This window comes from Berghia stephanieae, chromosome 11 (genome assembly GCF_034508935.2).
Source record: "Berghia stephanieae isolate SIO BIC M18660-M18661 chromosome 11, UCSD_Bste_1.3, whole genome shotgun sequence".
Classification (NCBI taxonomy): domain Eukaryota; kingdom Metazoa; phylum Mollusca; class Gastropoda; order Nudibranchia; family Aeolidiidae; genus Berghia; species Berghia stephanieae.
Genome location: NC_088370.1, coordinates 12,852,950 through 12,867,698, shown reverse-complemented (window position 1 = coordinate 12,867,698; position 14,749 = coordinate 12,852,950). Strand labels below are relative to the sequence as shown.

At 36.3% G+C, this 14,749-nt stretch overlaps 2 protein-coding genes across 3 annotated transcripts in view; one reads left to right on the top strand and one right to left on the bottom strand.

Annotated features, from left to right (window-relative positions):
* LOC144956997 (glutamate--cysteine ligase catalytic subunit-like) overlaps positions 1–14,749 on the bottom strand; it is a 99,538-nt gene that overhangs the window by 57,341 nt on the left and 27,448 nt on the right. The gene's annotated exons all lie outside the window — the stretch shown is intronic.
* The window catches only part of LOC144956632 (uncharacterized), a 6,557-nt gene continuing 4,098 nt past the window's right edge, over positions 12,291–14,749 (top strand). Inside the window, exons 1-2 of the mRNA XM_078887261.1 lie at positions 12,291–12,346; positions 14,713–14,749. The exon at positions 14,713–14,749 is cut by the window's right edge and continues 139 nt beyond it. Of these exons, the coding sequence (XP_078743387.1) occupies positions 14,732–14,749 (18 nt within the window). The 5' untranslated portion in view covers positions 12,291–12,346; positions 14,713–14,731. The remainder of the gene's footprint in view (positions 12,347–14,712) is intronic.

The window sequence follows — 14,749 nt, the reverse complement described above, 5'->3', positions numbered from 1 at the left end:
AAGTTGGAATTCGTTTTTTACCTCAATAACAAATTTTTCTTTAAGATCTTGATTTGTTTTCAGAAATCCAGAAGAAGAAGAAGTGATAACTACTTTTTCCGTATTGACAACTATGGAATTCAAACACTTCAAGTAAACAGGCCTGCATTATTAGTCAAATAGTTCGACCTCTGTATCAAAGAGTTCATCCATTTAAAGTGTTTGATTAATCTATTTACGATACACTAGTTCAGTCTGCTTTCTTTCATACGAAAAAAAAGATTATGTAATGCCGATGTGGTGTAAGGGGAGTAACTCAATAATAATTAACAACGTTAATACTTATTAATGAGTAACCTCCCTTGATGGTTCTGTGTTTTAGTATTTGTTTTGTTATTGTTTTGTTTTTGATCTACATTTTATTGGGGTTTGTTTTTTGTTTTGTTTTGTTTTGTTTTTTGTTGTTTTTTTTTTGGGGGGGGGGTTGTTGTTGTTGTTGTTGTTGTTTTGTCATAGTGGAGATTTATGATTGTTGTATCTAAACTGACATGTACTTATTCGCATTGTACGTATTGCTTATTGTTATTGTTATGGGCTCAGACACTGTAAGAGAAATTCTCTCAACCTAAGGCAACACATTGCCCATCACAACAATGTGAAATCAAGCACTTATATCGCCGTTTGGTTTTATATATATATATATATATATATATATATATATATATATATAATATATATATATAGAGAGAGAGAGAGAGAGAGAGGAGAGAGAGAGAGAGAGAGAGAGGAGAGAGAGAGAGAGAGAGAGAGAGAGAGAGCGGAGGTGAGAAAAATTGAATGCGTGTTGTGTGAGTATGTGTGTGTGTGTGTGTGTGTGTGTGTGTGTGTGTGTGTTCGTGTATGTATGTATGCATGCGTGCGCGCGCGTGTGTGTGTGTGTATTTGTGGGTAAAATTTATTTTCCACTTGTAAATCCTCACCCAATATCTATAATCTCATCCATCAAGCTATCTATATTTGTGTGAATTGTTTTTCACATCACTTGTTATTAAACGTGAAACAACAGTATGTTACATCTCTGAGACACGTATTGCTATTCTTCTATTATCCATGTTTGTATGGAACAGTCAACCGGGGTAACTTTGCTTTAACATGAAATTTTACCTTTTTAACTCACTCAATCCTAGAGATTTTTGCTACTTTAAAAAAAATGGAAAAAATGTATTAAAAATAAGCCTGTACATGGATGGTTTTATTCAACTATCAATAAAATGCAAAACCCAAAAGCATTAATTTATCTCAGAAAAAATGTAATAAATAGGCATGGGGTAAAAGTAACTACGGGTATACAACGGATATAGTCGGTGTTAGAGTTAGGGTTGTGTGAGTTAATATTGGACCAATGAGAGTAGGTATATATATATATATATATATATATATATATATATATATATATATATATATATATATATATATATATAATGTAAATTTTCACTCACATTTTTTGCCGAGACGACTCGTTTCTGTGTTTTTCCTTTAATTCACACTTCTTCAGTTGGCATAATCCATTCTGTCATGTCCGTAGAAAACTCCAAGAGTTTGGAGTTTTCTACGGACATGACAGAATGGATTATGCCGACTGAAGAAGTGTGAATTAAAGGAAAAACACAGAAACGAGTCGTCTCGGCAAAAAATGTGAGTGAAAATAATTTACATTATATATTAGCTCTAACCACCATTATCGAGCACTTTCGTACCTACAAGTACCCACCAACACTCATAAACATATATATATATATATATATATATATATATATATATATATATATATATATATATATATATTTATATATATGTTGTAAATTATTACCTTCGACAAACATTAACTCATTTAACCCGAACAAGAACTATCTACAACAAAGCTGTTTTTGTTTTTGTTTTTAATGGTTTTTCGGCGCTTGCGACACATTGAGATCATTTCAGCGCTACACATACCAAAGCTGAAATGACTATATGATCCAAATTTACAAATGCTAAGTAATTTCTTAAGGCTTCAGTTGGCATGCGATTTGTGACTTTTTTTCTTTTTTCTTTTTTTTTGGGGGGGGGGGGGGGGGGAGGAGGGGGGTTCGGTTTACCCGTCACTCATGGGGGCAAAGTGGCCGAGTAAGTTAAGTCATTGCACTGTGATCCGGAAGGTCCCGGGTTCGAGCTCCGCTTCAGGCACTTTCGTTTATTTCTTTGGGCAAGATTATTATTAACCCCCAATTTGCTCACTTGGACACCATGGGTGATTGCTGTTGACATCAGACATCCTGTTTGTTGGCTTTTCTATTTTCCTTCATGGAATGCCTAATAATGATAATAATTATGATAATAATAATAATAATAATAATAATAATAATAATAATAATAATAATAATAATAATAATAATAATAATAATACATCTTTTTTCCAGAAAATGTAACATCCTTCCAGTCCAAATTCAACTAAGCAGACCTATTTCGGCACTTTCCAATAACATTTCGGCAAAACGAAACCGACAAAGCATTTAAATTCATTTGTTGTCCTGTGCAAATTCTACAAACCAATTCAAATTCGGCAAACGCCAAATACATGTTCAAAATAAATAAATCAAAAGTGCATTTTGATACATTTTGAAATAAAGCTTATTATATTTTTGTTTTCAGTGAAAGTGAAAGTCAAGTTTCCCACCGACACAGTCGGCCTCGTAGGAAGCAGCTCCCCTCTCCTCACATTCAAACACACCCCCCCCCCCCTCCCCCTCTGTGTGTGTGTGTGTGTGTGTGTGTGTGTGTATGTGTGTGTGTGGTTTTAAGATTGCATTGGTTTTGTTCTCTATCTTTGTAGGCCTCTAGTTTTTTTTTTTTGTTTTTTTTTTGTTTTTTGTTTGTTTTTTTTGTTTGTTTTTTTTTTGGGGGGGGGGGGGGTTGTCTTTCTTAGGAGGGGGGGGGGTGTTGTCTTTCTTTGGAAGGGGGGGGGGGGGATTCGTTTCCTTTTCTTGCCGCTTTCATTCGATCGACGGCGCATCTCTCAGTTGTTTTGTAACGATTAGCGAATCATTTAGGGTGTTTGCGATGGTTGCCTTCGAAATACGCGGTACATCTGGCGTGATTTATCTGAATTGTGAGTTGATGACATTTACTGTTACATCAGGATTTCTTTCCACAGTGTCAACAATTACCATTTCCCTCATCTGTTCAGTGACTTTAGAAATGCGTTTTCTTCTCTTCCTCTTGGGCGACTGACAACACGTCAGATAATCCCCTCTTAATAACGGAATAAGCGGTTGATCACTTCATTCTCAGTTGTTCTGCAAGAAGTACACAATCTTCCCCGCAATCGAAGCATCTCTGCAACATCATCTTGTTTTCATCACTAATTTTTCGATAATTTTGTCGATGCATTGACGAGAAAGATAACGAGTGATCGCATTGAATGATTTCAATCATCGTCAATGAATCTAGTTTGCAGACGTCTGCGATCAGCTGATTCCTATAGCAACGTAATTGTTTATTTAACGTCCCTTGAAAACAAAAACGCTCAAAAGATCGCTTCCATACTCAATTTTGCTTTCAATCTATACTCTGTTTTGCTTTCAGAGTGCCGAAATTTTATTTGGCTCTGCCGAATTTATTTTGCTACTTGCCGAATTTGGACTGGGAAATCTTTAAATTTGGATTGTACTTACGTCATATTTACTATATCTAGTACTGAATTTGGATTGGAAAGTTGAATGTGGTCTGGAAACTGCTATGATTTGGTCCAGAAATGTAGAATTTAGTTTGGGAAATTGTTACATTTGCTCGGGAAAAGGTATACTAAAAAATAATGAGAATAATAACAACAACAATAAAAACAACAACAACGACGACGACGACGACAATGATGAAGAAGAAGAAGATAATAATAATAATAATAATAATAATAATAATAATAATAATAATAATAATAATAATAAAATAATAATAATAATAATAATAATAATAATAATAATAATAATAATAATAATAATAATAATACTGATGATGATGTTGTTGATGATGATGATGATGATAATAATAATAATAATAATAATAATAATAATAATAATAATAATAATAACAACAACAACAACAACAACAACAAAATAATAATAATAATAATAATAATAATAATAATAATAATAATAATAATAATAATAATAATAATAATATTAATAATAATAATAATAATTCTTTAAAATCAATATGGTATGTTGAGAGCTTCAGTCCCGTTCTACTCTACTTGACGAACGCCATTCTGCATACGTCACTTTGCTTGCACAATGTGATTGGTTAAAAATAATATCTGTCGTCTCTCACTATAATCGCTAACTTGGCAATACTGTTTTGAAATGACATAATGTATGTACACGAGCTGCAAGGTAAAGAAATAACAAGGTCACAATGGTGACATATCTGTCCTTGAATGGTTGCTTTGAAGGAGGTAGGCCGATTGAGATTTTCGGCCGAAATGTAAACAAATTGCCTTCTAAGGTTTTAATACATTTTTGGATAGGTCAAGTTTTCACGAAGGTCATATCAAATGTTTACCGAAATCGAAAGGTACCATTATCGATTTTTTTTTAGGTCAAAAAGGTCACCAAATGCAAATTCTGAAATAATGATAATAATAATAATAATAATAATAATAATAATAATAATAATAATAATAATAATAATAATAATAATAATAATAATAATAATAATATTAATAATAATAATAATAATAATAATAATAATAATAATAATAATAATAATAATAATAATCATCATCATCATCATCAGCATCATCATCATCATCATCATCATCATCATCATCATATCATCATCATCATATAAATAATAATAATAATAATAATAATAATAATAATAATAATATAACAATAATAATAATAATAATAATAATAATAATAATAATAATAATAATAATAATAATAATAATAATAATAATAACAATAATAATAATAATAATAATAATAATAATAATAATAATAATAATAAAATAATAATAATAATAATAATAATAATAATAATAATAATAATAATAATAATAATAAAATAATAAATAATATAATAATAATAATATAAAAATAATAATAATAATAATATTATTTTAGAAATGTGCTTTCATTCATTCCTTCATTCATTCATCCTGTGATCTGATGATCGTCCGAGGGAGGGGTGGGGGGGATACACGGGATGCAGCTCTCACAACTTTCCACCATTCTTCTCTATTGTTGGCCTTCTCCAAGAGGTCTTCCATCTTGATTCCTGTCCATTCCTTGATATTGTCCATCCAAACTTTCCTTTGTCTTCCTCATCTTCTTCCTTCTTCAAGGGTACCTTACATCACCGTTCTGCACAAACCTTCATGCCAGTTTCCTTCTTCAAACTGTGGTGATGAGGGGTTCCTGTCGCCCGCACAATCTTGCACCTCTTCCAGTACATCTTTATTGGTTCTGTGTTCTGTTCCCGCAGGAGTTTTTGACAACTTGTCATCCCAAAAGCAGAGATTCTAGCGCTCTAATTCCTCAGTCAATGTCCATGACTCGCAGCCGTATAGTAAGATGGAAAATGCCACTGATTTGTACAGTTTAATTTCTATTTCGAAATTAATTGGACTTTTCCACATTTTGTCAGTCTCGTTAGTGTTGCTGTTGCTATTCTTACCTTAATCTCAATTGTACTGGTACCGTCTCCAGTTAGCAGAACATCCAAGTATTTAAATGTTGACACTTCATCGAGTTTTTTATTATCGATTGTAATTTCTGCTTGCCCATCATTTCTGCTGTTTACCAGTATCTGAGACTTTTCTATACTTATTTCCATGCCGTACTGCATTGCTTTCTGTGCAAGTGAGTTAGTTATATCTTGTAGTTCTTGTTCGCTTTGAGATATTAAGTTATGTTGTCAGCAAAACGTAAATTACACAATTTTCGTCCGCCAATTGATACAGAGGGTTGATAATTTTCCAGAACTTTTCTCATAATTTTCTCTAGGAACACGTTGAAGAGCATTTGGGAGAGTATGCAGCCTTGTGTGACTCCTACATTTGTCCGGAAGAACTCACCAAGCTCATTGTTGTTGAGAACGCTACCAAATATGGCAAAGCTAGTATAATAATTATAAAGTCAAACGGTCTAATGGAGTAGTACAAAAACCTGAAAATCATCAATATATGCGAGAAAGGAGTTATGATGGCAAATGAGGGGGGGGGGGGGTGGTCACCTAAAACAATCAAATTTAGTTAAATATTTCTTCTAAATCTGTGCTCTTAATCATAAAATATGACTAAAAATGCCACCAAATTTTAGGATCTCACCTTCAATTTGTCGATTTCTTGAAGAAATTCCATAATTCCAAATACACCTCCGGTTACTCAACCAGTTCGGCTTGTTCGAAATGCAGTTCTGTGTCTCCTCTTTTCGAAAACATGGGAAGGTTTGAACAGTCCCCCTCACACTCTAAGCACGCCGCTGAACAGTTTAGGCCGTGACCTCGGCAACTGCACCATGATGTCGAGCAGTTTGTCTTGCATTTGCATATAATGACTGTATGATGATCTTGAAGTGCTGGTGGTAGATCCGTGAAAATTGGATAAAGATGTTCTTGAATCATTTTCCGTCCAAATTTTGTAGGGTCCTACTCAGTGGAGTCGAGCAGTTGCCTCCAAACTTCAATTTGATAGTGAACTCGCATCAAGTGAAACTTTGTAGCAGCTGAAGTTGGAGGTAAGTGATAAGGCTCAACAACACTTTTATTTGAAGCAACTTTTTGGACAAATTTGAAGTATCGCAATTCATCAAATTTCAACCCCCCCCCCCCCCCCCCCCTATCTCCTCCATACAAAGATACCATTGCTTTTTCTCCACATATAAGGCGTCCCCGTAGTTGGATGCCTTAAAAACTTCTTTTGCAGCTGATTTGAACATTGCTTTTGTTTGAAATTTCTTTACTACAGAGGATTTTCAATTGGAATATGGATGACTCGTCGTGCCATATCCAGGAAAGGCTTGGATAGAGAGAGCATGTTCACAAACATCTTTCCCAAGCTCTTTCTGTGTTTTTTGAATGTTCTATACTTTTATCTCAGGTTTTGAAGAACTGGAAGCTAATACTACAGTTCGATATTTCTCGTTCAAGTGGTGTAGCAGCTTTATCAAATGATCTGTACCCTCCGCTACCAAAACTGTATGATATGAATCCGCGGCCTCAAGAACAGTTTTTATGACCAGTGTATCGGCTCACTTTTTTGCATGCTTTATTGTGTAGCCGGATCGTTCTAAGTGTAATGCAAGAAGGTGAATAAACTTTTGCTTGTTTTTTTTTTTTTAATTTGACAACAATATCTCCTTACTGATATCAAGCTTTGATTGTGAGGTTATATGAATGTCTTTGATTGTTACAAGACCTCTCCTAATCGCATCTGTTTCTTTTGTGGTGGTACTACATTCAAAGTTGCTTCTGGGTATCTCCTTCGCAAATGGTCTGCACACAATTGTAAAATTTCTTGGTAAGAATCATTCTGTTGCCGTGGCACGTTATGTAGAAGAGAGCCTCCATCTAAACCATATTTTTGGGCAGAAATTTCCACATATGATCATACTAAATTTTAGTATGATCATGTGTGGAAATTTCTGCCCAAAAATTTGTTTTCCATGATATAGATTTGTAAGAGTAGATTTTTGGCAAGTGTGCATTAACCCTGAACTGTCAAATAAAGCTGATGGTGCACTGGTTAGTTCATAACAGAAATACTCCTGCAAATTTGAGTGATCATTTAATTGTGTCTCGCCGTGAGAAGTCGCTGAAAAAGCAGATGAGGATCAATGGACACGATGTCGTTTTCTTGGTCTGCTACTTTGGACCCAGCCATTGGTTTTATTTATTCCCTGTTTTAAAGGTAACATCAGTAACAGCTTTTCCCGTCATCGACTTTACAAGGCTCATCCCTATCTCCTTTGCGAAGTCCACATTAACCCTCTCCTTACCAACTATAGGAAAATCGTCACATTCGTTACTATGATTCAACCAACATTTTTCTTATTCAAATTTCTTTTGTACATCATAATATTTAAAGAAAATATACAGTGTATTGTAAAGCATGTTTTATTAAAGAAATTATTTATCGGAATAACTTTACTGCTACTTTGTTTGAGTGATAAAAAATCAATTTTTGTATTAGTTGGGTGTGAAGTTTTGGGGAAAATCCTGAAAATGGCTGGTAAGGGGAGAGTTAACGGGCACATCTCCCATTTATTTTTCAGTGCTAATTCTCACAATTGCATCACTTTCCAAGCATAAAGAATTCCTCTTCTCCGTAGGGTGTATATTAGAAGGGTCCTTAACTCTCTCGTTACCGATCATTTTCAGTTTTCTCCCAAAATGGCAGGCTTTCCCAACAGAAAAATTGCCTTTTAAAACACAAACAAGCTCCCTACAAAACAACCTTATGTTCTTATTAATTAAACAAAGATCATTCTTCAAAGTTAGTGATATACAGAATAAATCTGAGTTTTTAAGATGTGTATTGTGTCGTTACAAATGTGACGATTTTGCTGCAGGTGGTAAGGAGAGGTTAAATCATTGTGGTCTCTTTTATTTTTATTATTTTACTGCTTGTGTTCTCTTTATTCCAATGGAGTTCTTTTCGATTGGTTGGCTGCATATGACACAACCATGCAAAAAAGGAGTAAAAATAAATGAAGATATTATATAAACGTCAAGATCACAAAATATTTGAATTGTGCATGCCAGATCTCATTGAACTGGACAGAAATGAAAAAAGAAATTCGCTCTCGGAGACGGTCAATTCAACTGATTGCCCAAATTGAAACAAAATCAAGCAACACTGAGCTTGATTAACGACTGTTTGTCGTAACTTTTTGAGCGGTTTTGCAAACTCTCACGAAATAACAAGTGAGCAAATAAGAAAGGCTTGTAATGCAAATTATGGAAATTTGCCGTGGTTAAGTTGAGCAATATGAAGTGCATTGGAGCTCATCATTATCATATAATATTATGAATTAGATTGAACAAATAAGTCATAATTACGACTATCTTTATAATGTAGGCTCCCTACTGAGAAATTTATGCGGTTCAACCATTCCTAATGAGGGAATTCCCAACACTGATGTATGGGAAACCCCGATTGAGTGACTAAATTAGATGAGCCGCGAAACTGGGTCAAATTTAAATTTAATCAATAACGTATTCATATTTTCGGTAAACTTTTGCACACACCTTTTCTGACATACTAAAATAAAGACTTTCCGACAAAAATAATATTAGACAGCAATTAGTTTACTTTTAATTCTCTCCCTGCCAGACATTTTAAAAATTTCCCCGAAAATTCACACCCACCTGACACAAAAATAGACTTTTCCTAATCAAACAAAAAAGCAACAAGTGAAGTCTATACAGTACAGAATGTTGTTCAGCAAAATGATGTCTACAACACAATGTTTAGTAATTCATAGCTGTAATTAATTCATTTCTTTACATTTTGTGATGTACAAGAAAAAGAATTGAGCTTTTATATAGCGAAATATCCACTAAACGTGCTCAACGCGCTTTACAAGGGGTCCCTGACCAACAGCAACACTTAACATGTAGGACGGGACATGGCGCCTGTTAGGCGATATTACATTTTTTTTCGGACAGAGACAACACTGTCAACGGTCAAGAGAATGTGAGTAAAGAGCCTTTTCCAAGGACTCAACTATGCACCGAGCTAGTTATATATAGATAGTTAATTATTGCGACTTCTATTTTTTCCCTCTGAAAACTATGTGTTTTAACATTTCAAGTAGGCAGGTCTTGGCCTTGTGCCTCTTGCGCCGAAGAGGATTAAATAAGTAACGCAATGAGATAATGGAGTGTATCTCTTATGGCTGTCTTTAAAACCCTCGATTGGGCAACCAATGGGCCAATTGACATCAGAGATGTTTGTTTAACGGATAGGCTTTACGGGACCGATCTACAGTTCGGTTCATGGTGTGTACTTAACCTCCCTAAGGGGGGGACTAATAATGAATATGATACATATTTAATCAGGGGGGTCTCGATAGCTCAGTTGGTAGAGCACTTACTTCACACGCAAAAGACCCAAGATCGATCCCGGGTGCAGTGGAGATTTTTTTTTTTCTGACCCCCCCCCCCCTGTGTCCAACCAGCAGCGGCTATGTGGTATAGTGGTATGACACTCGCTTTCGGATCGAAAGGTCATGGATTCGAGCCTCGCGCTCGACGCATAGTTGAGTCCTTGGAAAAGGCTCTTTACTCACATTCTCTCACCGTACTAAGGTGTAAAATGAGTACCTGGCCGTTAACAGCGTTGTCTTTGTCCGAAAAATTATAATATCGCCTAATAGGCGTCATGTCCCGTCCTACATGTTACTGTTGACCATGGACCCCTTGTAAAGCGCTTTGAGCACATTTAGAGGATGTTGCGCTATACAAAAGCTCATTTTTTAAAAAACCAGCAGCGAGAGGTAGCTGCCATGGTCACTTATTAGAGCTGGCAGCAGCTTCTAATGATGCTCACACTACTATGTTATTATGACGATCGACCAAATCCGTAAATTCTTTACCACACTCGTCCATCGTCGCAAACCCGCCCGGAAGCTTCGTTCAACTAACTTGATGCTCTGCGGTTTCGGGTTCTTTCCCCACATCAGGTACATGTTGGACAGGTGGATAGTCCCCACTGATGAAGCGATTTTGCCGTTAGGCAGGTTCTCGACCGAAGCCGATTTTGCTACCACCCAGACCTGGCGAAGAGAGCTTTGCGATAGACTAGCGCCCTATCCAAAGGATAGCAAGCAATTTCTGTAGTCCGTTCCATGCTATAGAAACAGGAATAAACTCCGGCTCCAGTTACCTAATCGCTCTGATGGACTACTAGATACTGAATCATAAGGTGGCATAACTGTTTTAGTAGCCAGATGTATGGGCTTACAAGAGGTTAAAAAAAAGAGGGAGGGGGGGGGGGGCAGCGTGATTCAGCGGTACGGTCTTTGCTTCGTACCCGAAAGGTACCGAGTTCGATCACCCGCTGCTGCTGCTGCGCTGTGTAGCCTTGTTGAACAAGTCACCTCACCCTAACTCAATTTGCATCGCTGCGCACTGTACACCGCTGACGCCTGGGTTATTCTAGTATTCCCTTGGGATAGACCCTTGAGAAAAATTTCCCCTACGGGGTGAATAAACGGAATTTTATTATTTTTTAACAAAATTTATTAAGAGCGAGGTTGGATGATCTTTATTGACGAGCAGCGTGGCTCAACGGATTGGAAGGTCCTGGGTTCGAGCCTCGCTCGGCAATAGTTGAGTCCCTGGAAAAGTCTCTTTGCTCACATTCTCTCACCGTATTCAGGTGTAAAATGAGTACCTGGCCGTTAACAGCGTTGTCTATATCGAATAAAAAATGTAATACCGCCTAATAGCCGTCAAATGTTTCGTTCTACATGTTACATGTTGCTGTTGGTCCGGGACTCCTTGTAAAGTGCTTTGAGCACGTTTAGTGGATATTGCTCTATATAAAAGCTCAACACTCAAACGTTATGGTCTTTGCTTCGTACTCGAAAAGCCCCGAGGTCGAACACCCGCGGCATTGTGTGGCCTTGAGCAAGCCAACTCGTCCTAGATCAATTTGTGGCGCTGTACTGCGGCTGATGCCAGAGTTATTCCAGTCTTCCAGTGAAATCCACTCTTAAGACAAATTCTCCGTCGGGGATAAATAAAGGAAATTTAAATTTATTTTTTTTACCACGAGCCACATATTATCTACTAATGAAAACAAAAAACAAAAAAAAAAAAAAACAAAAAAAAAACGAGCTTTTTTATAGCGCAATATCCACTAAACGTATTTAAAGCTCTTTATAATGGGTCCCTGACCATCAGCAACACGAAAATGTAGAACAAGACAAAATTTTTCCAACAGAGACAAAGCTGTCAGGTACGGCCAGGTACTCATTTTAGACTCGAGACCGGTGAGAGAATGTAATTAAAGAGTCTTTTTCCAAGGACTCAACAATGCGTCGAGCAAGGCTCGAACTCCGTACCCAGAACCTTCCGATCCGAAAGCGAGTGTCATACCACTAGACCACATATCCGTACGTGCTAAGTTGACTAATCAAATCAAGATTGAAGGTGCCACACTCCTTCGATAATTTGAGCTTGTCATCGTGTTTACTTACCTACCTACCTACCTACCTACTGCCTGCCTATAAAAACAAGTTTAACGGTCATCTATCATCTCCCCAGCCATATTCTACCGTCCGAACTGACCACAGGTCGTCTCTCCTACCTTGTTACACAGGTAAGTCGATTAGAAATTTGTGAACCACCTCCTCTCAATGGTATTATACCGGGGTGATTAATTAATTAATTAATTAATTAATTAATTAATTAATTAATTAATTAATTAATTAATTAATTTCTTAATTCAATTTGACTTTTTAAATTTATTATTTATCTATATATTTATGTATCTATTCATTTGTTTGTTTGTTTGTTTTTATTTAGTTGTTTATCCATTTATTTATTTATATTTTAAACTTTACATCGTCATGTGGATATAATTGTTTCCACTACTTTCATGATTTGTAGACTGGTGTGTAAACGTTGACAAGTAAAATGCATGTCATCTAAAGCAATCTTAAATCATGATAATTACTCATAGACTTATGTATGATTATTACCGTGTTTGTTTTCATGATTATTGTTGTCACTAATATTTCATTATAGATAGTATGCAGATGACGTCACTCAGGCCTTTGTTATTGTTTTTGCCATCCGCGTTTGTGAGTTGTTCTCACTAAACTGTATTAATCTGACTATAAACGTTCATGGTTACACAGAGTTTGTGGGTTGCTCCGTTATACTTCCGGATGGCAATGTTGTGAACTCCTTGGCCAAGCGCAATCTATCTATACTTTGAATTTTGTACATTTATGATTCATTCGATCATGAACAATTTTCAATAACTTCAGTATTGTACTTCCGGATAGCAATGTTGTGATCGTTTTAACCAAGCGCATACTATCTATACGCTTGACTAAGAAGCTCACAACATTGCCATCCGGAAGTATAACGGACCAACACACAAAACTTTGTGAAACCGTGGACGTTTATAGATAGTATACGCTTGGCTAAAAAGCTCACAACATTGCCATCCGGAAGTATAACGGACCAACACACAAAACTTTGTGAAACCGTGGACGTTTATAGATAGTATACCCTTGGCTAAAAAGCTCACAACATTGCCATCCGGAAGTATAACGGACCAACACACAAAACTCTGTGTAACCATGAACTTTAAATAGTCCGGATAATGCTGTTCAGTGAAAACTACTCATAAACGCGGATGGCAAAAAAAAACAATAACAAAGACCTGAGTGACGTCAAATTCGATCTATCTATAGTCTGGTTATTATAGTTTAGTTATAAATATTACTCATAAACATGGATGGCAAAAAGCAATAACATTGATCTGAGTGGCGTCAACTTCATTCTACCTATAAATAGAATGAAGTTGACGCCACTCATGTCTTCATCAACTTCATTCTATCTATAGATAGAACGAAAATGACTCAGGTCTTTGTTATTGTTTGTGCCATCCGCGTTTATGAGTAATTCCCACTAAACAGTATTAACCAGACTATAAACGTTCAAGGTTACACATAGTTTTGTGTGTTGGTCCGTTATACTTCCGGATGGCAATGTTGTGAGCTTCTTAGCCAAGCGCATACTATCTATAGATAGAATGAAGTTGACGTCACTCATGTCTTCATCAACTTCATTTTATCGATAGCAGTGCCCGCTCCTTAACTGTCTATTCATTCCAATTCTGAATCTTACTTACCTCCCTTGGACCATAACAGTATGTTCTATGTAGGCGAAGGTTAATCCTTATGAATCCCAAATTATAAAGTCAATAGTAAAGGGAGTTGGTAACACTATTCAGGCTACATGCGGCTATGTGGTCTAGTGGTATGACACTTGCTTTCGGATCGGAAAATCCTGGATTCGAGCCTCGCGCTCGGCGCATAGTTGAGTCCTTGGAAAAGGCTCTTTATTCACTTTCTCTCACCGTACTCAGGTGTAAAATGAGTACCTGGCCGTTAACAGCGCTGTCTTTGTCCGAAAAATTGTAATATCGCCTAACAGGCGTTATGTTCCGTCCTACACGTTAAATGTTGCTGTTGACCAGGGACCCCTTGTTAAGCGCTTAGAGCACATTTAGTGGATATTGCCCTATATAAAGCTCATTTTTTTACATGCAGTCCGAATATTATGGTAGTCACCCCATTAGCTTGATGAATTCGTGGAAGTGTAATGCCCTGAAAAAAAAGTCATCCATTTAGAGCCATTAGGCCCCTGGAGCCGGAGTTTAACCAGGTTTCTATCACGTGAAATGTACAATAGCAATTGCACTCTACCCTTTGGATCGTACGCTAGTCTTTCTGAAGGTACTTTCCACAAAATCTAACAGACTCAACTACACTTTCACTGCTGGGTAGGTGGACAGAGGGATCATAAAATAAAAAAATCTCGACTGCACCCAGGATCGGTCTCAGTCCCTTTGCGTGTGAAGCCAGTGCTCTACCAACTGAGCTATCGGGACTATTAATTTAGTCATGCACTAAATGCACTATCTAATAATAACAATTTTTTCCCAATCAGAATAAACTACATAGACACCATGAATAAAGCCGGTGTG